Raw genomic sequence first — 27,876 nt, 5'->3', positions numbered from 1 at the left:
AAATCTTAAAAAATACATAAATAACAAGAAGCAATTTAAATGTCCACTGTCAGGGAAGCATTGAAGAAATGATTCAAGGAAGTAGTGTAGAGGTACTAAAAACCATGTCTTTAACATGGAATGGGAGGAAATTATATAGTCAATATAACCCTACATCTGTGAATAACAGAAAAAACACTGGCATAAAATAAACTGAATGCCTCTGCTGTTCTAGCTCAGCAGGGTAACTAAAGGCAATTTAATTTCCTGTGTGTTTTAAGCATTTCCCCAAATTTCCATACCATTAAAGTAAAATTTTAATAATTTAAAAGGACTTTTGAACAAATCTGAGCACCTACTAAGTACAACGGTAAAAAGCCTCTTAGTGAACAAAGAGAGGGAAATCTGCTTATTCTAAAGAAGCGTTAGATTCTACTGAGAGAGAGGTTTTAGCATTTTGTTTTTTTTTTTAAGTGAAGAAGAATTATTAAACCCTAGCAGCTTATTGAGGAGGACAGGGCTCTCCCAATTTAGGTAAACAGTATTTCCCAGGAGTTTAGGGCAGTGTTTGGTAGCACTACGAGACAGTAATAAACATTTGGCAGGTCTGTGTCCCAAACAGAGAATGATGAAGCCCAGCTTGACATTAATCAGCCACACAAAGGCCCCCAGGCATGAAAAGAGAGATGACATTGAAAATAGTTATTCTTTAGGCCACCAAGTAATGTTTCCTAAAAAGTCAAGATAAGAAACTAAGCACCTGTCTGTGTGGACACAGGGAGGCTCTTATGACAGCTGCAAGATTAAAATTTCACAGAGAACTGGGGTAGATTCAAAATTTTTACATGGAAAAATGTACTGATTGGATGCAAAACTAAACCTATTTGACTACATTCTACGGCATTTAGTAAGTCCTCTAATCAGACTATTTTTTCACTAAAAAAATCAAATTCAGGGCACTTGGGTGGCTCAGTGGGTTAAGCCTCTGCCTTCAGCTTGGGTCATGATCCCAGGGTCCTGGGATCGAGTCCCACATCAGGCTCTCTGTTCAGCGGGGAACCTGCTTCTTCCTCCTCTCTCTCTCTCTCTCTGCCTGCCTCTCTGCCTACTTATGATCTCTGTTTGTCAAATAAATAAATAAATAAAATCTTAAAAAAAAATGGTGTTGGGGAAACTGTATAGCCACATGAAAAAGAATGAAACTAAACCACTTTTTTATACCATACACAAAAATTAACTTAAAATGGAGTACAGACCTAAATGTGAAACCCCCAAACCATAAAACTCCCAAAAGAAAACATAAGCAGTAATCTCTTAGACATATTTATGGATGTATCTCCTCAGGCAAGGAAAACAAAAACAAAAAACTATTGGGACTACACCAAAATAAAAAGCTTTCACACAGCAAAGGAAACCATCAAAAAGCCAAAAAGGCAATCTACCTTTGGGAGATTGGGAGAAGATATTTGCAAATGATGTATCTGATGAGGGGTTAATACCCAAAATATATATAAAAAGAAGTCATATAACTCAACTCCAAAAAACAATCTGATTAAGAAATGATCAGAGAACCTGAATCAACATTTTTTCCAAAGACTTACAGATGGCTAAAAGACACGTGAAAATATCACTAATCAACAGGGAAATGCAAATCAAAGGTATCAGATATCACCTCACACCAGTCAGAGTGGCTAGTACAAGAAAGACAAGAAATAAAAAGTGTTTTCAAGGATATGAAGAAAAGAGAACCTTGAGGAACCTGGCTGGCTCAGTCAGTTAAGCACCTGCTTTTGGCTCAGGTTGTGATCCCAGGGTCCAGAATCAAGCCCCACATCAGGCTTCCTGCTCAGCGAGGTGCCTGCTTCACCCTCTCCCTCTGCCCCTTCCCCTCATGTGCGCACTCTCTCTCTCATTCTCAAATAAATAAATAAAAATCTTAAAAAAAAAAAAAGGGAACCTCATACACTGTGGGTGGGAATGTGGATGTGTGTAGTCACTTAGGGAAATAGTATGAAGGTTCCTCAAAGAAATAAAAGGAGGGGCGCATGGGTGTCTCAGTGGGTTGAGCCTCTGCCTTGGGCCCAGGTTGTGATCTCAGCGTCCTGGGATCAAGCCCCGCATCGGGCTCTCTGCTCAGCGGGGAGCCTGCTCCCCCTCACCTCTCTCTCTGCCTGCTGCTCTGCCTACTCATGATCTCTCTCTCTCTCTCTGTTGAATAAATAAATAAAAATCTTTAAAAAAAAGAAATAAAAGTAGAACTACCACATGATCCAACAATCCTGCTTCTGGATATTTACCCAAAGAAAATGAAAATACTATTTCAAAAAGATATAGATAGGTAGATAGATAAATAAATACATATACATCCATCCCTATATTTATTACAGCATTGTTGATAATAACCAAGATAAGGAAGCAACCCAGTGTCCATCAATAGATGGATGGATAAGGAAAATATGGTCCATATATGCAACGGAAAATTATTCAGGCATTAAAAAGAATGAAATCTTGCCATTTGCAACAGCATGGATAGAGCTAGAGTAAATTAATGCAAAGCAAAATAAGTCAGTCAAAGACAAATACCATATGGTTTCACTCAAATGTGGAACTTAAGAAACAAAACAAAGGAGCAAAGGAAAAAAAAGAGAGACAAACTAAGAAAGAGACCCTTAACTATAAAGAACTAAGATGGGGGATATTGGAGGAAAAGAGGGAACTAGGTGATGGGGATTAAAGAGGACACTTATCTTGATAAAATAAAATGTAAAAAATTAGAAATAGAGAAAAATTATTTCTAATTACATATGACATGATCCTATATATAGAAAATCCTTAAAAAAATCCACACATTAAAAAATACTACAGCTAATAAATTCCATAAACTTAGATCAACACACAAAAATCAGTTGTGTTTTAATACGCCGTAACAATCTGAAAAGGAAATTAAGAAAATAATTCTATTCACAATTGTATCCAAAAGAATAAAATATCTAGGAATAAATCTAACCAAGGGAATGGGTAACATGGAAAATTACAAAACATTGACTGGAAGAAATTAAAGACCTAAATAAATGGAAAGACATTCTGTGTTCATGGATTGGAAGGCTTATTATTGTTAAGATTCCATTATTTTCTCCTAAGCAATGTACAGATTCAATCTAGGAAAAAATTCTAACTTTTTTGGTGTAAAAATGGAAAACCTGACCTTCAAGTTCATATGGAATTCCAAGAATCCTCAAATAGCCAAAACAAAATTTAAAAAGAATAAAGCTAGAAGGCTTACACTCCCTGACCTCAAAAATTACTCTGCAGCTACAGTAATGAAAACAGAGTGGTGCTGGTACAAGCCAGACATAGACACTAGTGGAATAGAAGAGAGAGTCCAGAAATAAGCTCATACATCTATGGCCAACTAATTTTCAACAAGTGTGCCAAGATCATTCAGTGGGGAAAGAATGTTTTTCAATAAATGGTGTTCGCTTCACCTAGGTAATTCGTCGTGTTTCAGGTCTGAGGCTAATGTAGGACTACCTTAGGCAAGCCCATTCTGGTAACTCTGTCCTCCAACCCATGACAGGTGCTCACAGGGCCAAGGTCTTCTCTCCTGCCGTACTGAACCCAAATGGAATTACTGGGTAATTAATTAATCCTGAACTCATCCTGAGGGCACAGATCATGTCTACTTTGTTCAAGATTGCATTTCCAGTGTTGTACACAGGAAAATAATGCTGCTTTGTATCTCAAGCAGTTTTTCTTAATAAGACAGATGAGACTTGAGGTTGATCACTAAAGAATCAAAAACATACCTATTATCCCAAGTTTAGCAGCAAACATCAAAGATACTCCAATGGGAAAACCGAAAACATAATAACCAACGGCATTCAAGATAGCACCGATCTTTTGTTTCCCTGTACCTCGAAGGACTCCCCCGCAGGTGCCCTAAAGAGAGGAATACCAAAACCAACACTGCAATCATTTACCTGTAATCACATCAAGTTTGGAATACTATGTTTATAGTTTGGATATGGTCAAACAGCTCCATCTCAAAAGGAGAACTGAACATTATGTAAGAGATAGAGAAAAAGGTTACGCTTTTGAGGTTACGTTAACAACAATATACTACAGCAACTTTCATTAGAAACTCATCAGGTAACGTTATTTAAATATCTATTTTAAAATATTCTGTGGCGTGCCTGGGTGGCTCATTTGGTTAAACACTGGACTCTTATTTAGGATCAGGTCATGATCGCAGGGTTGTGGGATCGAGCCCTGCATCAGGCTCCACCCTTGGCATGGAGTCCGCTTAAGTTTCTCTCTCCCAATGTCCTTCCCACCAAATAAACAAATAATTTTTTTAAAAGATCTTAATTTATTTCAGAGAGAGAGAGAGAGAGGGCACAAGCAGGGGAGACAGGCCGAGGGAGAGGGAGAAGCAGACTCCCCACTGAGCAGGGAGCCTGAAGTGGTGCTCCATCCCAGGACCATGGGATCATGACCTGAGCCAAAGGCAGAAGTTTAACCAGCTGAGACACCCAGGCACCCCATGAATAAACCTTTTTTTTTTAAAAAAAAGCATATGTTAAAAAATGTAGAGGTTCATTGATGGATATCTCAGCAGAAACCAGTCTGATATCATGGCGGAAAAATATTACTGTGACCATGCGCTTCAAAAATGCCCAGGGGTGCCTGGGTGGCTCAGTGGGTTAAGCCGCTGCCTTCGGCTCAGGTCATGATCTCAGAGTCCTGGGATCGAGCCCCGCGTCGGGCTCTCTGCTCTCTAGGGGAGCCTGCTTCCTCCTCTCTCTCTGCCTGCCTCTCTGCCTGCTTGTGATCTCTCTGTCAAATAGGTAGATAAAATCTTTAAAAAAAAAAAAAAAAATGCCCAGAACCAGAGTGGTGATGATCATCCTGCTCTCTTCCACATTATTCTTAACACAGCCAGTGCTCAACGTGAGTACCATATCTTCAGAGGGATGTGAACAAACAGAGGAAATCCCCTGGGGGGAAAAAGCAAGATGGCAAATATACCTAGAAATCATCTCATAAGGGCTAATTGCTGAAATTGAGAGTAAGCCTCAAGGCATCATTCTGGGGTACAGAAGCAGGGTCTTCAAATACCTACATATCTCTAGCAAATCAGCCTAGGGAAGGACTTTTTAGTGGTCAGAATGAACCCAAAGGTGGCCTGGCCTGCCTTGGCCAATACAGCAGAATCACCTTGGCCAATACAGCAGAATCAGATGACTCGGGTGTCACACGTGCATTTAGCCCCCCAGATAAAGAAGAGGTTGGGGGGGCACCTGGGTGGCTCAGTGGGTTAAGCCGCTGCCTTTGGCTCAGGTCATGATCTCAGGGTCCTGGGATCGAGCCCCGCATTGGGCTCTCTGCTTAGCAGGGAGCCTGCTTCCTCCTCTCTCTCTGCCTGCTTGTGATCTCTGTCTGTCAAATAAATAAATAAAATCTTTAAAAAAAAAAAAAAAGAAGAGGTTGGGTAACTCTGGTTTCTTCTACCTTGGGATGCTACGCTAGGGTACCCTGTCTTTCCCACAAATGGCTAAGAACGCCTGAAGCAAGAGGTCTCTCTTCTCAAAGATGACATCATAGATGTTTAATTCAAAAGTTAGAAACACAAAACACATTTTGCCTTGTGTTTTAGAGTTAAATCACTCCAAGTACTCACTGCGAGTGCATCAAATAGATGAAAGGGAGCGAAAATCGGCATCACTTGGCTCACAAGGTAAATAATCTCTCTGTTGGAAGAAAAGAAAGTAGTCAGTGACCCAAAGATCACACATAAGCAGAGTACTAATTAACTATGGAGCTGATGAACCTAACAAATTAATCAGGTAATTCAGTGAAAACACCACTTTTCTATTGGACAAAACGAGTACACAATAAAGCTTCACTAACATAAGTTTTATGAGTTAGAATTTAGGGTAAAAGGGACAAGGTCTAGGCTGCTGCTACAGAGGATAATTGTTAAAGTTGTTTATGAGTGTAAAAACGTGCAGGTTGGAAAAAAAGGTTTCAGCCTGTGTATAGTAATCTTCCTCTGTGAACGGGAGTCTTCCTCAAAACTGTAGAGGGGAAAGTCAGTGTTCATATAGGAAACATGTGCCTCCTCATGGGTCCTCTGAAGTCTGATTATGGTGGGAGATCGGCTTGGGGAGAGACTATGGGGGGGCAGTGCTGGGATTTTGGAGAGAGACATAGCAGAGTTGGAGGTGACTAAGATCGTGCACAACGGGACCAATGTGGTTGCGATACATGAGACAGGCTATCATGCTCTCCTGCTTCCCTACCATTCACCCTAAATGGGAAGACTGGAGGTCAACAGATACCATCACTAGGGCCTGCAGTCTGATCTCTCGCCAGGAGCGACCTCTTCAGAATAGATCCATAGGACTACAAAGTGACCTCCTGTGTATACGATCTTTACTAATCAAAATGACAACGTGGTCTTTCATTCAAACACTGGCATTAACCCAGTGTTCACCAGACACTGAAGAAAATCCACAACACAAAAAAAAGGAAAAACCAAAATGAGGGTTCAGAATAGCTGATACGAAGAGCTGACATTTCTTTTTTTTTTAAATTTTATTTATTTATTTGATAGAAAAATCACAAGTAGGCAGAGAGGCAGGCAGAGAGAAAGGGGGAATCAGGTTCCCCACTGAGCAGAGAGCCTGATGCAGGCTCGATCCCAGAACCCTGAGATCATGACCTGAGCTGAAGGCAGAGGCTTAACCCACTGAGCTACCCAGGTGCCCCAAGAACTGACATTTCTTTAAGCAAACACAGAACACATGGAAAAAAGGAGCAAATGGGGAAAAAATGCAATGAGAAAGATGAACACTAAAAGAAAACATTCTATTTAAGGATCAGATAATGGAATAGACATGGATAAACCCTAAATTTCAATTTCAAAGATAAAGCTGAGGAAACATGCCAAAACAAAGAGATAGAAAACAAGAGAAAAGAGGCAATTCAGATTAATCCATAAGTTCTACCATTTATAGAAATTTTCCAGAACTAAAGAAAAATCCAGTACTTCAGATTGAAAGTCTATAAAGTCCATGCTGAATAAAAAAAAAAAAAAAAAACGATTCACCTATACCTAAGCACATCCAAGGAGAAAAAGACTATCTGAGAGATTTCCAGAAAAAAAAATCCTCCTTCAAAAGAGTAAGAGTCAGATAAGTACAAAAAGTCTATATCCAGATGACATCATGGTAGATGGTGGAGTAGGAAGCTCCAAGAATCACTCCTTTTACCAGAACAATTCTTGGAACTGGCAAGAAATACCAAAACCAACCATTTTCAGAACTCTGGAGTCTAGCTGAAAACTTGCAGCAAGAATGCCTGATGAACAAAGAGCCTAGTAAATATCCATGAATTTTGGTGTTTTGCGAGTAGCTACCATTTCCCAGCCCCCGGTCCTGTAACAGGCAGCTGTAGGGATGGCTCCCTGCATTCCTGATGGGGACAATTGGTGGCATGTTGGACAATAAGGATCTTTTCCTCCAAAAATCTGAGTTGAGTGTTTTGCACTCCTTTGCAGTCCACTATGGAACTGGCAGAGAGGCTGGTCACTGTCTCAGCGCCTCTGGGCTGAAGTGGCTTCCCACACAGTGTCTGTCAAATCATTTAGAGAGACAGAACTTTTTAAAACATATTTCTTTTCTCATCAGATCAAGACATTTAAGGAAATCGGTCAGGCCATTAGATGACCGAGGCGATAAGAGACACCACACGTGACAGGGAAAACAGTCTGTGTAAAAAGTGGTTTGGAAAATCACTATACAAATGGACAACTGCAGAACAGCAATGAGAACAAGCAAGAACAGCAATGCCTAAGGAAAGAGGAGAACCTGATTTCCAGAATTATCTCATTATAATATTCAAAATATAATTCCAACAAAAGTATAACAAACATACAAAAGAGGGGCCCATTCACAGGTAAAAGATAAATTGTCAAAAAATGACAAATATTGTCAGAATCAATTTTTTCAGAACTCTGGAAATTAACCAAAGGCTTTCAGTGACCTGGGAAGTGCTTCTTCAAAAATAGTTGATGAATCTAGGCAAGAACGATGAGCTTTGTGATGTTTTAACCGACCTTAGTACCATCCCCTGCTGCCAGCTCAGCTATAAGCTTGAAAAATAACAGCCCATATTTCCAAGACTGGAGGAGGAAGAATGAGTTGAACTTTTTCAAAGCTTCATTCCCAAAGAACAACTGTTTCACAGATAGACCAACCTGTCTAGTTGTTCTTTAGAAGATCCTACTTGAAAGGCTCTTTCTTTCAGTTGACCCAAACTCGCCCAGTGCTAATGCTGATCTCTGAGAGATGTTTGTCAAAAGTCTCTCCAGGTAAATGTTTTAGCTGCTGCTGCCTGAAGCAACAGTTAAGAGCTGGCACAAACAATAGACTAACCAACAAGCTTGGTAGGAAAGTCTGGGCAATGAGATAGCAGCAGTGGCTTTGAAAGCTCTGATATATTCCTGGGAATCTAGAAGGTCAGAAGCATGCATATGATTGTGCACATGCTCAAGAAAGACCAGATAAGGCCAAGGCTCTTGCCTCTGGCTGAGCTTGAGGCCCTGCACAAGCAGGAAATGAGGGGTTAAGGCCAAGTTGTACTGGCCTGTCTGAGTGTTGATAGTGGAGATATGCCCTGATCCATGCACAGAGGACCCCTCAGCAAAGAGTAGGCCATGTCTGGGCTGTAAGTATCTAAGGAGATCTTTGTCCAATAAGTAGCTGATCATACGGCAACAGACTTTAATGGCCACACTTGCTTGACCAAAAATACAGACTTTACCAAACTAGTTCATAAGTCACTAAGCAAAAAACAGCAAATAGCAAAAACGAAAAACCTTGGGGAAGGGGAGGTCTGGTTTCCAGAACTGCCACATTATAATATAAAAAGTGTCAAGTTTTCAATGAAAACATGAGTAATGTAAAGAAATAAGAAAGTAGGGCCAATATACAGAGGGGGAAAAAAGCAATTAATAAAACTTGTCTCTAAGGAAGCCCAGGCTTTGAATTCACTTAAAAAACCCCTTAAATCAGCAAATTTTAAATATTTTCATGGAGTTTTAAACAACTGTATTTAAAGAACTAAAGGAAAGCATGAGAATGATATCTCATCTAGTAGATACCATAAATGAAGAGATAGACATTAAAGAGAAACATTAAAAACCATGGAGTTGAAAAGTACAAAAACTTATGGGGTGCCTGGGTGGCTCAGTTGGTTGGGTGACTGCCTTTGGTTCGGGTCACGATCCTGGAGTCCTGGGATTGAGTCCCGCATTGGGATCCCTGCTCTGCGGGGAGTCTGCTTCTCCTGCTGACCTCTCTCCTCTTATGCTCTCTCTCAAATACATAAATAAATAATCTTTAAAAAAAAGAAAAGTACAAAAACTTAAATGAAAAATTCAGTAGAGAGCCTCAACAGTAGATCTGAGCTGGCAGAAGGAAGAATCAGTGAACTGAAGATAGGATCATCGAGATTATTCTGTCTGAAGCATAGAAAAACAAATAAATGAAGAAAAATGAACAGAGATGCAGAGACCCATTGGAACACCAAGTGTACCAACACACACACGTGATGGTAGTTCCAGAAGGTGAGGAGAGAAAAAGGAGCAGAAAAAAAAAATTTTTTGAAAACAGAATAGCTAAGAACTTTGATGAAAGATATGAATCTACACATCAAGAAACTCAACAAAAAACCAAACAGGATAAACTCAAAGTAAAGGCAAGGTCATTGGCTGAGAGTGACAGTCAAGGGTGGTAAGGAGGGATCAACTGTTTGAGGAGTGTAGACAAGGTCTACTATGGACTGTAGGGATGGACAGCGAAATGATCAAAGAAATGCAGGATAGACGGTACTGAGGGTCTACTTGTGGTTGGTGGTCTTAAGTTTCTAGTGGAACTGATGCGCCCTCTTGTGTGACTTTTCCAAAATGATCAGTTACTGCTACAGAAAATTCACAACTGGATTCTTCCAGGGTGGGGGTTCTGCCGTATAGAAGGGTCAAAGGAATTTAGATTACTAGCGAGAGAGTTACTAAAGTAATGGCATCTAAGTTATCTAAGTAGAGAAGTAAAGGTAGGAAGGTCGTGATGGATTGAAAATAAATGCAAGGTCAAAGGTGTCTACACACTGGAGGGCCCACACATTTGACGAACCCTCTTAAAAGCAGGTTGGAAGGACTGGGGTTGTAACCAATTGCAGGACTGGAGATGGGACAGTTCTACATAATGACAAAGTCCAAAGTATGCCCATGGAAGAGTATGACTAGAGTAGGGCAGAGAAGGTTACTGAGGTGAGGACTAGGGCATTAGAGTGAGGGTTGGACAATGATGGCTCATCCACGTGGATGCTAAGTTCACCCACAATGCTGGCAGGACTTCGGGCTAAAGAGGAAGACTATAATGAAGATGACAGAGTTTTAGGTAAAAGAGGAGAAAATGGAAATACAAAAGTATATATCACATGTTCAGATGCCAGAAGCTGAAAAAGACGGGAAACACTGTCACTGACAGAACTGGGAACCAAAAATGCCATGATGAGTCAAAAAATAACTATCAATAGGGACAAATGTAGGACGCTGCACTTGGGCCCAAGACGACAACCACATGAAGGGTGGGTGGGAATGCTGGGGCTGATCAGGGGCACACTGGCAATCAGCTCAACACAGTGTAATGTAGCCACCAAAAACTCAACACTTCTCTAGCAGTCATTCAGGTAGAATGAGGTAGAATAAGATAGAATGGAAAAAGTTCTGCTCTAAATTGGTGGTGACCAAGAGCACTGTCTTCAGGTGTGTGTGAATTCAAGATGGTGGGACTCAAAATAACATTCCACAAGAAATGGCTGAAGGAATTACACATGTCTACCATGGAGAAGACTGAAGATCATGAAAGCCTCCTTCAAACAGCTGTAGGGCCGTTAACTCGGAGATAGACTTAGATTCTCACAAGCAGAGAACTGGAGTAACTGGTGACAGTTAACAGTGGGGAAGGGTTAAGTTTCAGCTCAAAATAAGAAGGGTGTCCTGAGAACCAAAGCTGCCTTAGGAGACAGCAAGTTCCTTGTTGCTGAAATTATAAAAATGTAAGCTGGACCACTTGGTGAAGATCTTTTGTTGGAATCCCAATGTCAGGTGGGTGATTGTATCAAATAGCCTTTTAATCCTAAAATTTACTAAATTTGGAAAGTTTTTTGTCATTATTTCTTCCAGTGTTTTTTTCAGTCCCCAGTTGTCTCTCCTCTGCTTTGAGAACTCTAGTTATATTTAGGTCATTTATGACTCACTGATGCTCCATTCGTGTTTTTCTAGACTTTCTTCTCTCCCCATTTCATAGAGGATATGTGCTATCCTTCTATCTTCAAGTTCACTTCTCTTCTAGTGTCCGCTTTGCTCATCCAATCTATTTTCGTCTCATTTTTTTCCCAGCTCTGTAAATTCAACTTGTTTTAAAAATCCTTGGTGACTTACGTTAACATGTTCATGTTTTCCTCCAACTTCTTGAAAATACAAAACAGGGTTATAAGAACTTTTAGTATCCCTGGGCACTAACTGTATCACCCATTTCATCCCTGGGTTGGTTTCCTTGATTGGTGTGTCTTCTCATTAAAGATTTCAGTTTCTTGCTTTTTTGTATGCCTCATCACTTTTGACTGGATACAGACACTTTGTAAGTTTGAGTTTCTTGGGTACAACCTAGTCTTGTACTAGTTTAGATACTCCTGAGGTGTGATGCAGTTAAGTTCTGGGATGCGGTTAAATTTCTTGGAGATAGTTTGATCCCGTAAGGTTTGCCTTTAAGTTTAGTTGGGTGCACCAGGCCAGCCTCCCTCCTAGGGCTAATTCTCCTCCACTGTCAAGGCAAGATCCGTATGAGAACCCCACCAGCTGTCCCATGCGTGATGAGGTTTGTTTGCTCTGGCTGGTGGGAGCACAAATTCTTCTCGGCCCTTCATGAGTCGCAGGGGTTGTTTTGCCTTCGATGTTCAGGAGATTTTCTCTTAGCCTCAGTCACAACCTCACGTGCGTGCGCAGCTCAGCGATTAGCTGAAGACACAAGGGAGACCCGCTGTAGTTCTCCACAGCTCTCTCTGGGAGCTCTCTCCCCTCTGGCGCTCTGCTCTGTGAACTCTAGTCACGTGGCCTCTCCAAACTCGTACTCCGTTCCTTCAGCCCGGGAGATGGAGGGGCTTTGCCAGGTCCCCTCCCCATCGGAGCTGTGGCCTGGAAATTCCCTTGGGGTAAGCTGTAGTCGTCACAGGGTTCTCTTTGTTTCTTCTCTCAGGAATTACTATTCTGTGCTGCCTGTTGCCCAACGTCTGAGAACCATTTGAAAATATATAGACTTTGCCCAGTTTTTTAGTTATTTAAAGCAGGAGAGTGACCCCAAGTCCCTACTATTCCACCTGACCGTCTCCTCAGTCCTAAGATTTTTAAGATTTTATTTATTTGACAGAAAGAGAGAGAGATCACAAGCAGGCAGAGAGGCAGACAGAAAGAGACAGGGAAGTAGGCTACCTGCCGAGCAGAGAGCCCGATGCGTGGCTCGATCCCAGGATCCTGAGACCATGACCCGAGCCAAAGGCAGAGGCTTAACCCACTTAGCCACCCAGGTGCCCCAGTCCTAAAATTTTATAAGAATATTTCAGGGAACCTGGGTGGCTCAGTTGGTTAAATGTCTGCTTTCTGCTCAGGTCATGATCCCAGGGTCCTGGGATCGAGTCCCGCATCAGGCTCCCTGCTCATTTTCTCCCTCTGTCCCTGCCCTTCTCTCTGCCTGTGCTCTCTCTCACATAAATAAATAAAATCTTTAAAAGTTAAACAAAACAAACCAACAAAATGAAAATAAGAGAGCACACTTGGAAGCAGTAAAACTGAATTTCTTCAGAGGACTAACCTGAGGCAACCAGTGCAAATTACTTAAGCCTTATCATACAGAGGATCCAGTTGATTCAAACGACCCTTCATTATATCAAAATAATTGTGCAAACATATCATTACAGAAAATACAGTAAAATTCAACCTAAGATTGAGTTAGTGATCTATGCAAATTCTGCCTTTTGGATTCAGGCGTGCATGGTATCTGTGTGCTCTGCCCTGGGGCGGGGGTGCGCTTCCGGGGATGAAGACACCCCACGTGCTTTTTCTGGGTGTCTCTGAGCCAAACCAGCACTGAACACAAGAGAAACCCCACTCAGGCTCGATAACTGAAGAAACAGGGTCTTGGAGGAATGGGGAGTGGTTACCATGGGCTTCCTTCACCCAGATTCATCCAAATTTAGTAATTGTGGTTCTCATTCCAGGCTATACTGCAGATTTTCCTGTTGAGGGAAAACAGTACCTACCTCTTAGAACCAGGAAAGTACCCTGGGAAAAAAAAAGCAAGCAAGCATAAAACAGAAAACATTTCTCGAGAAGACAAGTACACACCTGTCACTGGTAAATATGTAGGCAACCACATCCTTCAAAGTTGCGAGTAAAACGCCCACCACGAGTGCGCAAATGCCTGGAAGATACAGAAGAAGCAACCAGAAGTGAAAATTCCCCCGAGGGTAATAAATCCTAGAGCTGGACCCTCAGGAGATGGTTGTGTCAAGGATTTAGGAAATGTGATAGTTTGAAGTGATTCTTCTTCCTGTCTGTGAAAAGAGCCAAGGTGGTCAGACGACTCTGACTGCTTTTTCGAAGGCAGATTCACAGGAAAGACGTCAGTAAGAGGCCAGGCCAACCAGAATCTTCTCTAATTGGTCAGATGCCACAACGTTAAAGCTGCTAGAGGCCAGGATCCAGGAACACGGAGAAGCGGTCACCCAGACTTTGGTCAGAAAACAAGCCTGCCGGTGATAACAACTGGAAAATTCTTCAGTGGTACCAAGCGTAACATTATGTCGTTGGTACCAAAGGACAGGAAATCATAAGGAGAACTTTCATTTAACTGGGTAAACTTGAAAGAGCTTGAGGAATACTTCAGTTGAGTTTATACGGGTAAATCAATCCCCAAGAGAAGTTCTGATGTGTGTGTGTTAACCGACAACACCCAGGAGGGCGCCGGAAGGAGGCGGTGCTTGGACTCACCGGCGCAGAGGACAACGGTGATGCTGGAGTGCCGGGCCTGCTCAGCATTCCCCGCGCCCAGGGCATTGCCCACGCAGACACTGGCCGCCACACCAAAGCCAAGGGGCAGCTGAGAAGAAACAATCACAAATCACAAGAGGTCAGGGGGCCTGAGACTTAGAATATTAGGGCCCCGGAGTCCAACCGCACGGGAACCCAAGAAAGAGAATAATCTGTGTTCTAGAACTGGTTCTTTTACATCCAAGCCGTGGGAGCATAACCAAACTGCCCAGTCTCCCTCACACCCAACCTCTTTGTTGCTGGAACAATCTAGTCGCTCCCCCAACCGCCCCCTGGATCAAGTCCACCAGGGTAGAATCCCTTAATGAAGCGGGACTTGAGGGCTGAACACATACCATCGAGACTCAATTCAATTTAGCTACATTCAACAAGAGAAGACTTAATGTAGTACAAATAGATAATCTGTAAAAATCGAATGAACCCTGTGAAAAAGCACTTAGAACAAGGCCTGGCACACTGTAGGAACTGATCAACACTGACAGACTCAGACTCCGTGAGTCCATCACATCCAACAGCCCAAACAGCTAATTATCTGGGACACTGACCGATGTCCCTCCAAAATACCAAAATTTTATTTTCCATCATTCATAATGGAAATCTGAAGCTATAAGCTTCCTTGCTTCTTGAACAGAGCATTATTCAACCTTCAGGGTCATCCTTTTGACTTCGTATTATTACTCTGTAACACAGTGTTGCCCTCAGGAGCTGTTCAGATAGTGTTGGTTGTATAGAAAACGGGTTTTAGCTGTCATGTCTGCTGAAAATTTAGGCATCAGATTTAACCTCTCATTCCCACTAGATACAGCATCCTCCCAGCAACCTGTAAGTTACTGTCACTGTTTGGAGAAGCCAGCTTGAATTGGTAAAAACAAAACAAAACAAAAAAACCCACAAACATTATAAGACTTGCATGTCAGAGTATGCCTAATGTCCTCCGGTTCAAGATGAGTGACTGTCTTGCGTCCTTAACTTTCTTGCCTCCCCAGTACTGTTAAAATACCAGTAAAGGGGCACCTGGGTGGCTCAGTGGGTTAAAGCCTCTGCCTTTGGCTCAGGTCATGATCTCAGGGTCCTGGGATCAAGCCCCGCATTGGGCTCTCTGCTCAGTGGGGAGCCTGCTTCACCCCTCTCTCTCTCTCTCTGCCTGCCTCTCTGCCTACTTGTGATCTCTGTCTGTCCAATAAATAAGTAAAATCTTTAAAAAATAAAATAAAATACCAGTAAAGACGCTGAACAGAAAAGACGTTCATTCACATCACTGAGAGTAAGAGAGAAGACCGGCTTCTGGAAGACAGAAGGCAGATGTCATAACCCTGGGGTAGAACCACAGGAAGCTGCAGTCCAGACGACGAACAGGCAGAGGCCAGATCCCGCCCGCTCTTCCCCGCGCAGCCCAAGGAGGCTCGAAACTTCAAGCGCGCCCGCAAGGCAGCGGTGAGCACTGCTCAGGGGGACTCGCTGCAAACAGCAGAGTCAGACCCCACTGCCTGCCTCATCCTCCCTTAGACTCACTGCAGACAGACAGACTAGGCTAACATAGAAAAGCCAAGTTGGGGGGGAGGGGTTAGCTCCCTGTGTGGCGTGAGCACCTCAGAACCAAGCCCTTCTTGGATTCTGTCTTGGGGACGGTGCAGAGGAGCCGTGGATAAGGAGGACAGACTGCCTGCTCCCTGTTCCTCGCCACAAACCCTAAAATGAAGGTGTCGCTTGACAGATACCAGCTTTGTGCTCGACTTCCTCCGGGTGCCTCCCACTCAGGGGAAAGGTCTGTTGGAGAAAAATTCCCAAACGACAAGGTCAGAAAAGCCATGCCAGCCATTCATTTTATAAATCAATGTGTTCATTCTTTCGTCAGTACAGAGGGACCAATAAAGATCAAGGGATCTTTGGGGAAAACCGAAGAACATATCCCCCCAAAAAACCAAGGTAAATAAAAGGCCAACTGAGCTCAGAGGTAACAATGAGGTGACTGAAAGCATGGAAGAGAATGTCTGAAGCATCAACTTAGTACCCTAAGATTTCTAACAGATAATGCAGCATAAAACAAGAACAGGTTCCCAGAAAGAAGGGACCATAAGAGAAAAAGAAAGGGATATTGGAAATTAAAACCAAAAGTGAAAACATTTAATAGCAAAAACACAGAGTTCTTTTTTAATGGATGAAAAAAAAAAAAAAAACCCAAGTTTGATACTGGACGTCAACCTCCACCTAAGTGGAAATTAACAAGAATAGAAAAAAGGTACAGAAAAGGGAGAAGGAGTAATATTTTAAAAACTTCTCAGAGTAAGGGGAAACAGAAGTCTTCAGTCAGAAAGGATATACCAAGCCCCCAGAAGCAGGATAAGCAAAGTAGTACCTTCACAGAAAAGCACACTTGAGAAAGTTCACAAAGTACATGGACAAAGAAAATAAATGTGATAACTTTCAAAGAGAAAAACCATGTCATCACAAAGGAATAAGAACCAGATTAATATCGGACTTCACACTAGGAACTCAATGCCAGATGAACACACAGTAATGTCTTAAAAATTCTGAGGGAAGTTTGCTCTGAACCTACAAATCTATACTCAGCCAAGTTACTGAACACGTATATGGGGAAAATAAAGGTTCTTTCAAACATGCATAGCTCACAGCTTACCTTCCATATAATCTTAGGGAAAAGTTTTTGACTAAATAATCCAAAATTTTTTAAGAGGGTGGGGTGAGGCAGTGGGAGAGGGAGAGAGAGAATCCTGAGTAGGACCCGTGCTCAGGATAGAGCCCCATGTGGGGTCTGATGTCACCACCCTGAGATTATGACCTCAGCTGAAATCAAGAGTCAGACGTTTAACCAACTGAGCCACTCAGGTGCCCCAATAATCCAAATATTTTTTTAAAGGAATATAATAAAATAGAAGAAGCAAGATCCCAGAAACTGTCAATTTAATTCATGAGGACAGTGAGAAATAATTATGGCGTGACAGCCATGGGGCACCCCAGGAAGAAGTCTAGAACTCAGGGATACAAATTAAACCAGGGAATCAAAGAGCCCTAAAATCTTCAAGAAGAAAAGGGAATCACATCAAACGGTCCAGTCAAACACTGCGTGACCTTAGTGAGGCTATACTCTGCTGACAACAAGAAATAAAGAAACCCTATGAAAAGTCCTCCAAAACTTAACAAAGGGCCATAGAGAAAAGTCATACTGTAAATAGGAAGCAAACTAAAATACATGATTTTGATAAACTGATGAAAGCAAGAAAAAACTAACACACATCACCTTTCCCTTGTACCAGTCTCCTTCCAGTGGGAATCTGGGTGTGTACTGGGATATTTCCTTCCCATCCAGAGCACACTATCACTTGGTCTGCACATAATTCTAAACCCAAAATTCCTGATACCATCTGGTCACTAGTGTTAAGTGGTTTCCAGACTTTCAGACAAGTTCTAAAACATGAACGAGATGACAGTGATTACAGAACACAATTCAAAGGTTATAGCCTTTACAAAATAAAGACAAGGACAGCTGAGGGGCAGTATGACACCATGATTAAGAACCTGAACTCTCCGGGTGCCTAAGTGGCTCAGTGGGTTAAGCCTCTCCCTTCGGCTCAGGTCATGATCCCGGGGTCCTGGGATCAAGCCCCACATCGGACTCTCCACTCAGCAGGGAGCCTGCTTCCCCCTCTCTCTCTGCCTGCCTCTCTGCCTACTTGTGATCTCTGTCAAGTAAGTAAAATCCTAAAAAAAAAAAAAAGAACTTGAACTCTGAAGGGAGGCCTCTGGGATCCGATCTCAGCCAGTTACTTCCCTGAACTTGGACCAATTCCCGTCTCTGGATCCCAGTTCCTCTGCTGGGAGGTTGGTGGGAAATAGCAGGAAATCCCTCACACAGGACCCCATGGGCTACTGTCTGGGAAGTGTCTGGAATAGTGCCTGGCCCACAACATGTGGCTGTTGTTAATATCTTATCGGATTTGGGAGGCAACCGGGAAGAGAGATGTAAAGAAACAAGGACACAACGTTCCTCATCTCGGAGGTTAAGTTCCAGGTGTCTACGAAGGTGTGGGATCAGGGAATAGAGGTCTATCTTTATTTACCATTATCGGTCACAACAGTAACCACTAAGAGAAGCAGAAATAACCAGCACCTCAAGATAGAGGGAGATGTTGTGGAAAGTGAGTGGCAATCCTCATCCTAACAGGGAGTCGGCAGTGATGGGAAATGTAGGAATAAAGCTCTGGGCTCAATCATCTGAAATAAAACCAGCAAGGGTTCTCAAGTGGCCACCCCTGGGGAACTGGTCTCAAAAGGAGGAAGCAAATTTATTTTCAGTTTGTGACACCCAGAACTATGTGAGCACATTATGTGCTGCTTAAGTATGAATTGGTTTTGTAACAAAAAGATTCTTTAAAAAGATTTTATTTGACAGAGAGAATACTGTAGTATTAAATAAATTTGTCTGAATTTTGTCTTTTGGGGACTGGCTTGTTTCTCTTAGCCTAGTGTCCTCAGGATTCATCCACGTTGTAGCAGGTGTCAGACCCTCCTTCCTTTTTAATTTTTTTTTAAGATTTTATTTATTTATTTTGACAGACAGAGATCACAAGTAGGCAGAGAGGCAGGCAGAGAGAGAGAGAGGGAAGCAGGCTCCCTGCTGAGCAGAGAGCCCGATGCGGGGCTCGATCTCAGGACCCTGAGATCATGACCTGAGCCGAAGGTAGCGGCTTAAACCACTGAGCCACCCAGGTGCCCCCTCCTTCCTTTTTAAGGTGGAATCCTACTCCAATGTATGTCTATATCGCGTTCTGCGTATCCACTCATCTGTCGGTGGACATCTGGGTCGCTTCGACCCTTGGCTCATGGGAATAATGCTGCTGTGTCCATAGGTGTGCAGCTAGCTTCTGGAGATCTTGCTTTTTTTTTCTGTGTACCCCAAAGTGACATTGCAGGATCATAGGATACTTTTAATTTTTTGAAGAACTGCCACGTTTTCTTCCCATAGTGGGTATACACCATTTTACGTTCCCACCAATGGCACACAAGGGTCCCAATTCTTCTGTACCCTCAGCAAGCCCTGTTAGTTTCTTTGGTTTTGGGGTTTTTTAAAATAGTAGCCCTAATGGGTATGAGACGGTATCCCAATGTAGTTTTTTTGTAAGTATTTCCTAATGATTATTGATGTTGGGCATTTTTTCATGTGTTTATTGTACATCTTCCTTCCAGAAATATCTATTCAAGTCCTTGGCCCACTTTTTAATCGGTTGTTTGTTTTGCTACTGAGGTTTAGGAGTTCTGTCTATATTCTGGATAGTAATCTCTTATCCCATAGGATTTGTGAAAATTTTCTCCCATTCTGTGGGCTGCCTCTCTCTTCTGTGGTTGTCGTCTTTGGATGCACATCATTTTTCAATTTTCATGAAGTCCAGCTTGCCTGTTTTTTCTTTTGTTGCCTGCGCCTTTGGTGTTGTGTGTAAGAAATCATTGCCAAATCCAATGTCATGAAGCTTCTGCCTTGTATCTTCTTCTAGAAGTTTTACTGTTTATGGCTTACATTTAGGTCTGTGATCTGCTTTGAGTTAATCCGTGTATATGGTGTGAGGTAATAAGACTGCAACTTCATTCTTTCTCATGTGGATGGATACCCAGTTTCCCAGTACCCATTACTGAAAAGACTGTCCTTTCCCCATTGAATGGTTGTGGCATCTTTGTCAAAAATCATCTGATCACATATGCAAGGGTTGGTCTTTGTATCTAATTTCCATCTGCTTACATGTCTTTGTTTTATTCTGGAATTTCCACCAACTGGTCAAGTTCATTATTTGATTTTCCAGCTTTAACTCATCTGTTCATCCCATCGAGTATTACATTTGTATGGCTATAATTTGTAATTTTAAAAATCCTACCTGGTTCTTTCCCAAATATTGTTTTTTTCATTTCAGCTCCTCCTTTTACGTTGAACGATTTTAAACATACTTTTCTATTCCCCAATTATTACTCCATCATCTCAAGCTCTGAACTCTAATTTTTCTGTTTGTTGTATCTGTCCAAACTTTTGCTCGTGGTGATTATTTCTTTGTATTTTGTGATTTTGATTGGATGTTCACCCCTGCAGGGACTTGTTTTTTTCCCATAGGAAATAATGAAGAATTATTGCCTTACTGCCTCTAACAAAGGAAAGCCTGTGACAAGAAACAGAAAGCAGAACAGTGGTTGCTAAAGGCTGAGGGCAGGGGAAGCAGGTAACTGTGGAATGGGTAGAATTTAGAGTCTTATGGAACAAAAAGTTTCTGGAGCTTGGCAGCTCAACAGTGTTAACACAACTAAATTGCACAGTTAAAATTGGTTAAGATTGTAAATTTGGGGGCATCTGGGTGGCTCAGTCACTAAGCGTCTGCCTTCACCTCAGCTCGTGATCCAGGTCCTGGGACTGAGCTCGGGCATCGGGCTCCCTGCTCAGCGGGGTGTCTGCTTCCCCCTTTGCCTCTATCCCGCTCCCCCACCCCTGCTTGTGCTCTCTCCTGTGCACCCTCCCTCAAATAAATTAATTTTTAAAAGACGGTATTTTTTTTTAAGATTTTATTTACTTGACAGAGAGAGATCACAAGTAGACAGAGAGGCAGGCAGAGAGAGAGAGAGAGAGGGAAGCAGGCTCCCTGCTGAGCAGAGAGCCCGATGCGGGACTCGATCCCAGGACCCTGAGATCATGACCTGAGCCGAAGGCAGCGGCTTAACCCACTGAGCCACCCAGGCACCCCAAGATGGTATATTTTATATTATGTGGTTTTTAGCACAATTAAAAAAAAAAGAGGGGGGCACCTGGGTGGCTCAGTGGGTTAAAGCCTCTGCCTTCTGCTCAGGTCATGATCCCGGGGTCCTGGGATCGAGCCCCGCGTCGGGCTCTCTGCTCAGTGGGAACCTGCTTCCTCCTCTCTCTCTCTCTGCCTGCCTCTCTGCCTACTTGTGATCTGTCAAATAAATAAATAAAAATCTTAAAAAAAAAAAAAACAAAGGAAGTCTATGACAGAGCAGGTAGAAAAACAGAAGATCTGAAGAGGACAGATGTAGAAGGTAGTTACTGTTGACCACTTAGCTATCACAAGCTCTAGCAGCCCCATGAAAATACAGAAGCAACACCAAAACCCTCCCTTGACGGGATCATTTCCCACCATCAACTACTAAACCTCCAGACAGAACTGTACCTCAGCAGCCTCTGCTCCTTCGCCATGGCTCTCACTTCCCCCTAAGGTCTCCGATGACCTGAAATCTAACGGACACTGTCCATCCTCACCTAATGTGGAGCCCCCCCAGGAGCCCCCACCCCAACTGACATTCCTTCTGTGAATGGTTCTTCATCACCGGCCTCCTGTATGACACGTTCTCCTGATTTCCTTCATTCCACACTGGCCTGCCCTCCCTTTTGGCTGGGTTGTCCTATTCCTGACTTCCACATCTTGCGATTTTCTCCTAGACACTCTCCATTTGTATTCGTAAACAACGTCATCAATCCCCACTAAAAAAAAGCCATTTTCACTTTTAAGAATAAAAAGAAAAAATACATGGTGGGGCACCTGGGTGGCTCAGTGGGTTAAAAAGTCTGCCTTCGGCTCAGGTCATGATCCCCGGGTCTGGGATCAAGCCCCACATTGGGCTCTCTGCTCAGCAGGGAGCCTGCTTCCCCCTGTCTCTCTCTGCCTGCCTCTCTGCCTACTTGTGATCTCTGTCTGTCAAATAAATAAATAAAATCTTTAAAAAAAAAAAATACATGGTCGGAGCGCCTGGGTGGCTCAGTGGGTTAAAGCCTCTGCCTTCGGCTCAGGTCATGATCCCAGGATCCTGGGATCAAGCCCCGCATCGGGCTCTCTGCTCAGCGGGAAGCCTGCCTCCTCCTCCTCTCTCTCTCTCTCTGCCTACTTGTGATCTCTGTCTGTCAAATAAATAAATAAAATCTTAAAAAAAATACATGGAAACAAAAATGGCCCATAATCCCACTGCCCAGATGGTGTTTGTTGAACTTTAAAAAAAAAAAAAAAAAGAGTCAAACAAAAAAAAGAGGAGTATCTGTACAGGTTTGGAATATTCCAAAAGAATCAAGAAGTACAAGACACAGTTATCCAAGCCAGAAACTCGGGGGTAGTTTGTGATTCTTCTTACTCATTGCCTTGACTTCCACGTCCAAACCCTGGTCATGTCCTCTGCCCTACAACACAACTAACTCACCCACTTTTCTCCCCATCCACCAGCAGCCTCCTATGTGCTCACCTAGATGATTCCAGTAGCCTGTTCCAGACCTGCCCAAACACCTGTGCTCCCCTAAGCCAGCTTCTACGTGTCACACCCTTCCTTCCTCATTAGCCGAGGTTCCTGTTTTGAGTACTGGGACATGCCACATGCTCTCTTCCATTGGGGAGCCGTGCAGTCAGCTCTTAGCCTCTGGCTTCCCGGGCTGCCTCCCACTCCCCTTTCCAGTCTCAGCTTACCAAGTAACTCAGAAGAATGGTTTCTGACTGTCCTCCCTAAAAAGGTATCCATCTCTATTTTTATGCATCTCAGACTTTTTTTTTCCTTCCTCTATGGAAGGAAATGTGTCATCTATGTTTGTAATGTTCTCGTGTATCTGTTTACTTTGTTGTCTCCGTCTCCCCGCCAAACCACGGGCCACAAGAGGGCAGGACTGTCTTTGTCCCTCTCTCCATCAGGTCCTAGCACCAACTCCCTATTTGTTGAATAGACATGCCAGGCATTGTGCTAAGTACTTTAACACATTTTCTATCCTATTCAGTCTTCACCTGCTACATACATACTGTTTTTCCCATTTTGTAGATGAGAAAAGTGAAGCTTGGAAAGGTTAAGTAATGAGTCCACAGTTGCACAGTTAGGGAACAGCACAGCAGGACTCAAACCCAATGTCTGGCTCCAAACTCTATGTTCCCCCCAGTATGCTGTGCTCCCTCCCCTGCTGTCTGTCTGTCTCCTCTCTCCCTAGAGCTTGGCATGGAGGGCTGAATGAAGGCAGTGACAATGGCCCAGCAGAGTTTATGCAGAGAAAGTGCCAGGTCTCACCCTGAAGGTCTTACCATGTAGGCTGCAGAAGCCAGTTCGTAAATGATGGCCTGGGCCCCAAGCTCCGTCACACTAATCAGACCTGAAATATTAGCACAGACACGTACCAAACACAACTTAGAAGGTGGGTTAAAACAAACATTTTCCTTAGGAAACTAGAATAGATCTTAATTTAGAAGAATCGAGGGGACGCCTGGGTGGCTCAGTCGGTTAAGGGTCCACCTCTTGGTTTCAGCTCAGGTCATGATCTCATGGGTTGTGACACTGAGCGTCGCGGGAGTCTGCTTGAAGGTTCTCTCCCTTGGCCCTTTCCCCCAACTCATGTGCATGCTCTCTTTTTCTCCCTCAAATAAATACATGAATCTTTAAAAAGAAAAAAAGCATTTAAAAAGAAGCCAGGATTGGCCCCAGAAGCATAACCCAGTGGCACAATTCACTATGCATGCTGAGGAGAGCCCCAGATGTCTGCTCCCAGGACGCTTCCAAGAATTAGGGCAGCTAAGACCTAATACAGGTTCAGTCTATAGGCCCCTGCTCCACCTGACTCCACAAAACGTCAGGTTTAGAGTAGAAAACAACGAGGCTCCTGGGGTTGCAGGTCATACCTGGGAGCCATAGGGTCACAGTGTGGGAGGGGAAGGACAGAATGCAGCGGAACTCTGTATAGAGCATGGCGGGATGACAGGAGTATTCAACTGTCCCCGGATCCTCTGTCTCTATTATTTCCTCTATTGCCTTACTAGCAGTAAGATGGCTAAGGTGAAAACTTATGACCAAAATTATCAGATCTCTGATAGAAACAAAGATCACATTGAAAACACAGCCAAGGGATGCCTGGGTGGCTCAGTGGGTTAAAGCCTCTGCCTTCAACTTAGGTCATGATCTCAGGGTCCTGGGATTGAGCCCCGCATCAGGCTCTCTGCTCAGCGGGGAGCCTGCTTCCCCCTCTCTCTCTGACTGCCTCTCTGCCTACGTGTGATCTCGGTCTGTCAAATAAATAAATAAAATCTTAAAAAAAAAAATAAAGAAAAAAGAAAACACAGCCAAATGAGGGACTCTGTGTTTGTAAATGGCTTAAAAACTTGCATGATCCCTAGCAAAAGTCAGTGGAAGCGGAGGGTCTGGTAGAGTCAGGAGACCCAGACTAGGGTTTCTGCTCCCCCTCTCCATGACCTTGCCAAACCTTTTACCTGGGGCCTCCCTTTCCGAATCCATAAAGTAAAGGGCAGTGAGGCAGAGCTAAAAGCCCCACTCAACTTGAATATGGTTACAGTTGGACAAGGATTTAAACCTAAGTTGAAACTTCCAAGAACATCTGACACAATGGGAAGGAAGGAGGAGTAAGGCCCATGGCTCTTGAGAAGCCTGGAGACAAGGGCAGCCAGGCTGTTCTTGGATTTCTACTAGACCACTGACAAACCTGCGAGGAAGGTTCCAATCTCAAAGGTCCACCACTCAATGCACACCATGAACATACTGGGAATAGCCAGCTGGATGTAGGAGCCCCATTCTTGGAAACAGTCCCAAGTCCAACCTGGAGAACAGGGAAGAAAGGAAACGGCTTTTTCTTTGCAGTAGTCTCTGATGCCAACAATTCTGTTTCACACACTCCTCCTCCTCCTCCAAATGGCCAGAGACTGCAACCACAATCGTCCAGAAAAATAATACATTTTAAAGATGTCAAACAAGACCAGAGTTTGAGATGGTGGGAACAGGGCTGACAATACTTAGTGAAACTAAACTATGTATATGCCCTCCCATCCACACATTTCATGCCTGGGTATAAACGGTAGAGACCCTTTGATGGAGTTCTGTGAGAACATATGTAGGCTGTTCACTGAGGCAGGGTGTGGGTGTGGGCTACTGGGGGCACCAAGGGATCACCACTAGGAAGCTAGAGAAGCAGACTCTGAACCATGCATCTTATAGTCAAAAGCAGAACATCAGATCCGTATGTGGCAATATGGTTAGATCTGAAAATAGACTATTCATGGGCAACTAATGTAAAAACAGAACCTCCCAACTACATCAAAATTTAAAACTTCTGTATATCCCAGGACACAGTCACCAGAACAGAATGTGGCAGCCCGTGGAACAGGAAAAAATATTTGCAAATCATGTATCTGGTAAGGATATGCAGATATCAAGATAAGCAGAATATACAAAAAAAAAAAAAAAAAAAAAAGACAAAACAATCCAACTAAAAAATGAGCAAAGGACTTGAACAGACATTTCTCCAAAGAAGATATGCAAATAGCCAACAAGCACACTGAATAATGTTCAACATCACTAATCATTCGGGAAATGCAGATCAAAATTACAGTAATAAGATGGTACCTCACACCCATTAGAATGGCTTATTTAAAAAAGAAACAGAAGGGGTGCCTGGGTGGCTCAGTGGGTTAAAACCTCTGCCTCCAGCTCAGGTCATGATCCCGGAGTCCTGGGATCAAGCCCCACATCGGGCTCTCTGCTCAGCAGGGAGCCTACTTCCCCTGCTCTCTCTCTGCCTGCCTCTCTGCCTACTTGTGATCTCTGTCTGTCAAATAAATAAATAAAATCTTAAAAAAAAAAAAAAAGGAAGGAGGGTCTGACAGGTGCTACAATAGGGATGAACCCTGAGGACACTATGCTAAGACACAAAAAGACAAATATTGTATACAATTCCACTTCTGTGAGATATCTAGAGGAGTCAAACCAGAGACAGAAAGCAGAACAATGGAACGGTGGTTGCTCTGGGACAGAAGGAGGGGGAACAGGAGTTTCTCTTTAATGGGGACAGAGTTCTGGTTTTGTGGGATGAAAAAGTTCTGGAGATGGATGCTGGTGGTGGTAGCTATACAGTGTGAATGTGCTTTCACGCTACTTAACTACACCCTTCAAAGAAGATGGTATATTTTAGGTTATGTATGTTTCAGGGCGACTTAAAACAAAACAACAAAATATTGTGCTAAGTCAGAGAGGTCAATAAACTTCTTCTGTAAAGGGCCAAATAGTAAATATTTTCAATATCGCTGGCCAGATGGTCTGTGCCACTGTAGCAGCAAGGGAACAGCCACCGGCATAGTGCAAGTGATTAGGCATGGCTGTGTTCCAATCAAACTTTGGTTACAGAAACAAGCTGCGGCTGGATCGGGTCCATGGGGTTGTTTGCCAATCTCCGTAGCAAGTGAAAAAAAATTATGGGGGGGGGGCGGGAATCTGAACTATAATACTATTAGTCAAATATAAACATATATGTGGGCCAAAAACAATAAAACCAATTTGCAGTTTTCAAAGATGCACATGAAGATGTATACAAAGCACAGAGAGGGAGTCCTGAGGGAGGAGAATGCGAATTACGAAATGGAGGGAGAAACAGTCTAAAACGGAGAGGAGCCCTGTAAGATACGACATCCGTGCACCATGAATTGAGTGTGAGAAACTCAGTGCTTCGGATCTAAGGTCCAGGATAGGAGAGGGAGAGAAGGGGGAGGGGAAGAAGGCACTGAAAAACACTGAGGAATTCTTGTACCATAAGAACAAAGAAAGGCACCAAGAGCCATCTTGCCACTCACCTTATTGGGTCCCAAGAGAAGAGAGGGCCTAGGACCCCACCCCACCCCCAAATTTGGAGATGCAGGCTTGAGGGGAAAACAATATCAAGAACAAATGGAGGGGGTGCCTGGTGTGGCTCAGTTGGTTGGACGACTGCCTTCAGCTCAGGTCATGATCCTGGAGTCCCAGGATTGAGTCCCGCATCGGGGTCCTTGCTTGGTGGGGAGTCTGCTTCTCTGTCTGACCTGCCCTCTTCTCATGCTCTCTCTCGCTCTCATTCTCTCTCTCAAATAAATAAATAAATAAAATCTTAAAAAAAAAAAAAAAAAAGACCGAATGGAGGAAGACGGGAGAGAAATAGACCTTAATTTTGTCTGGTCCCAGGAATTCCACTAGATTGCTATCAAATCATTCTTAACACCTGTGAACTCAACCAGAGATCGAAGACAAGAAGAGCAGCAATTCTAGGAAAAGAAAATCGACCACCATCTGGAAGGTACGATGTGGGGAGAAATGAATCCGAGGTGACATATAGGAAGATAGACCATGGGGAGAGGGGCCGGCTCCCAGCAAGAAGTAGAGCAGGAAAGCACAAAATCGGAACTTGTAGAAGTCTGCTTCACTGAGTGATGTCACTCCAGAGGCTAAGTAGGGGGTGAAGCCCTCGTGGGGACAGTGTGGTCTCAAGACCTGCTGGGTCACAGAAGGATCGAGGGTGTCTGAGTGTGGCAGAGCCCCAGGTATCGGAGCAGGGAAGCTGGCTGCAGAGACAGAGCCAAGGTGGGGGCTCTCAGCTCGGGGTTACCTTAAACCATGATCCACAGCACAGTTGGGCCACTGCTTTTCCAGCAGGGACCCCACAAGTGGCAGATCCGGGGAGACTCCCAGCGTGAGAGCACACAGCAGGAATCGGCTGGGTTTGGAGACGCCAAACAGGGCCGAGTGTCAGAGACAGAAACGCTCAGTCACAGGCCAGGTGAGCACAGAGCAGCAGCCGGAGACCAGGGAGTTGGGAAGGATTGAGCGCTTTTCTCCAAGGGTGCACTGAGGAGTGGGACCCTGAGCACTCAGCTCCTCCGGGCTGGAAATTAGGAGGCCACCATTTTCGTTCCCATCCTCCAAAGCGGTATGGAAAGCGCTCAGGG

At 43.5% G+C, this 27,876-nt stretch overlaps 1 protein-coding gene across 1 annotated transcript in view; it reads right to left on the bottom strand.

Annotated features, from left to right (window-relative positions):
- The window catches only part of LOC111139271 (multidrug and toxin extrusion protein 2-like), a 68,822-nt gene that overhangs the window by 3,822 nt on the left and 37,124 nt on the right, over positions 1–27,876 (bottom strand). Inside the window, exons 8-13 of the mRNA XM_022491509.1 lie at positions 24,615–24,728; positions 23,209–23,276; positions 14,093–14,201; positions 13,448–13,523; positions 5,660–5,729; positions 3,786–3,918 (exon numbers count right to left, since the gene is read on the bottom strand). Of these exons, the coding sequence (XP_022347217.1) occupies positions 3,786–3,918; positions 5,660–5,729; positions 13,448–13,523; positions 14,093–14,201; positions 23,209–23,276; positions 24,615–24,728 (570 nt within the window). The remainder of the gene's footprint in view (positions 1–3,785; positions 3,919–5,659; positions 5,730–13,447; positions 13,524–14,092; positions 14,202–23,208; positions 23,277–24,614; positions 24,729–27,876) is intronic.

The sequence above is a fragment of the Enhydra lutris genome, unplaced genomic scaffold (assembly GCF_002288905.1).
Source record: "Enhydra lutris kenyoni isolate GAN:26980312 unplaced genomic scaffold, ASM228890v2 scaffoldscaffold97, whole genome shotgun sequence".
Taxonomy (NCBI): domain Eukaryota; kingdom Metazoa; phylum Chordata; class Mammalia; order Carnivora; family Mustelidae; genus Enhydra; species Enhydra lutris.
This window is presented reverse-complemented; position numbering and strand designations above follow the sequence as displayed.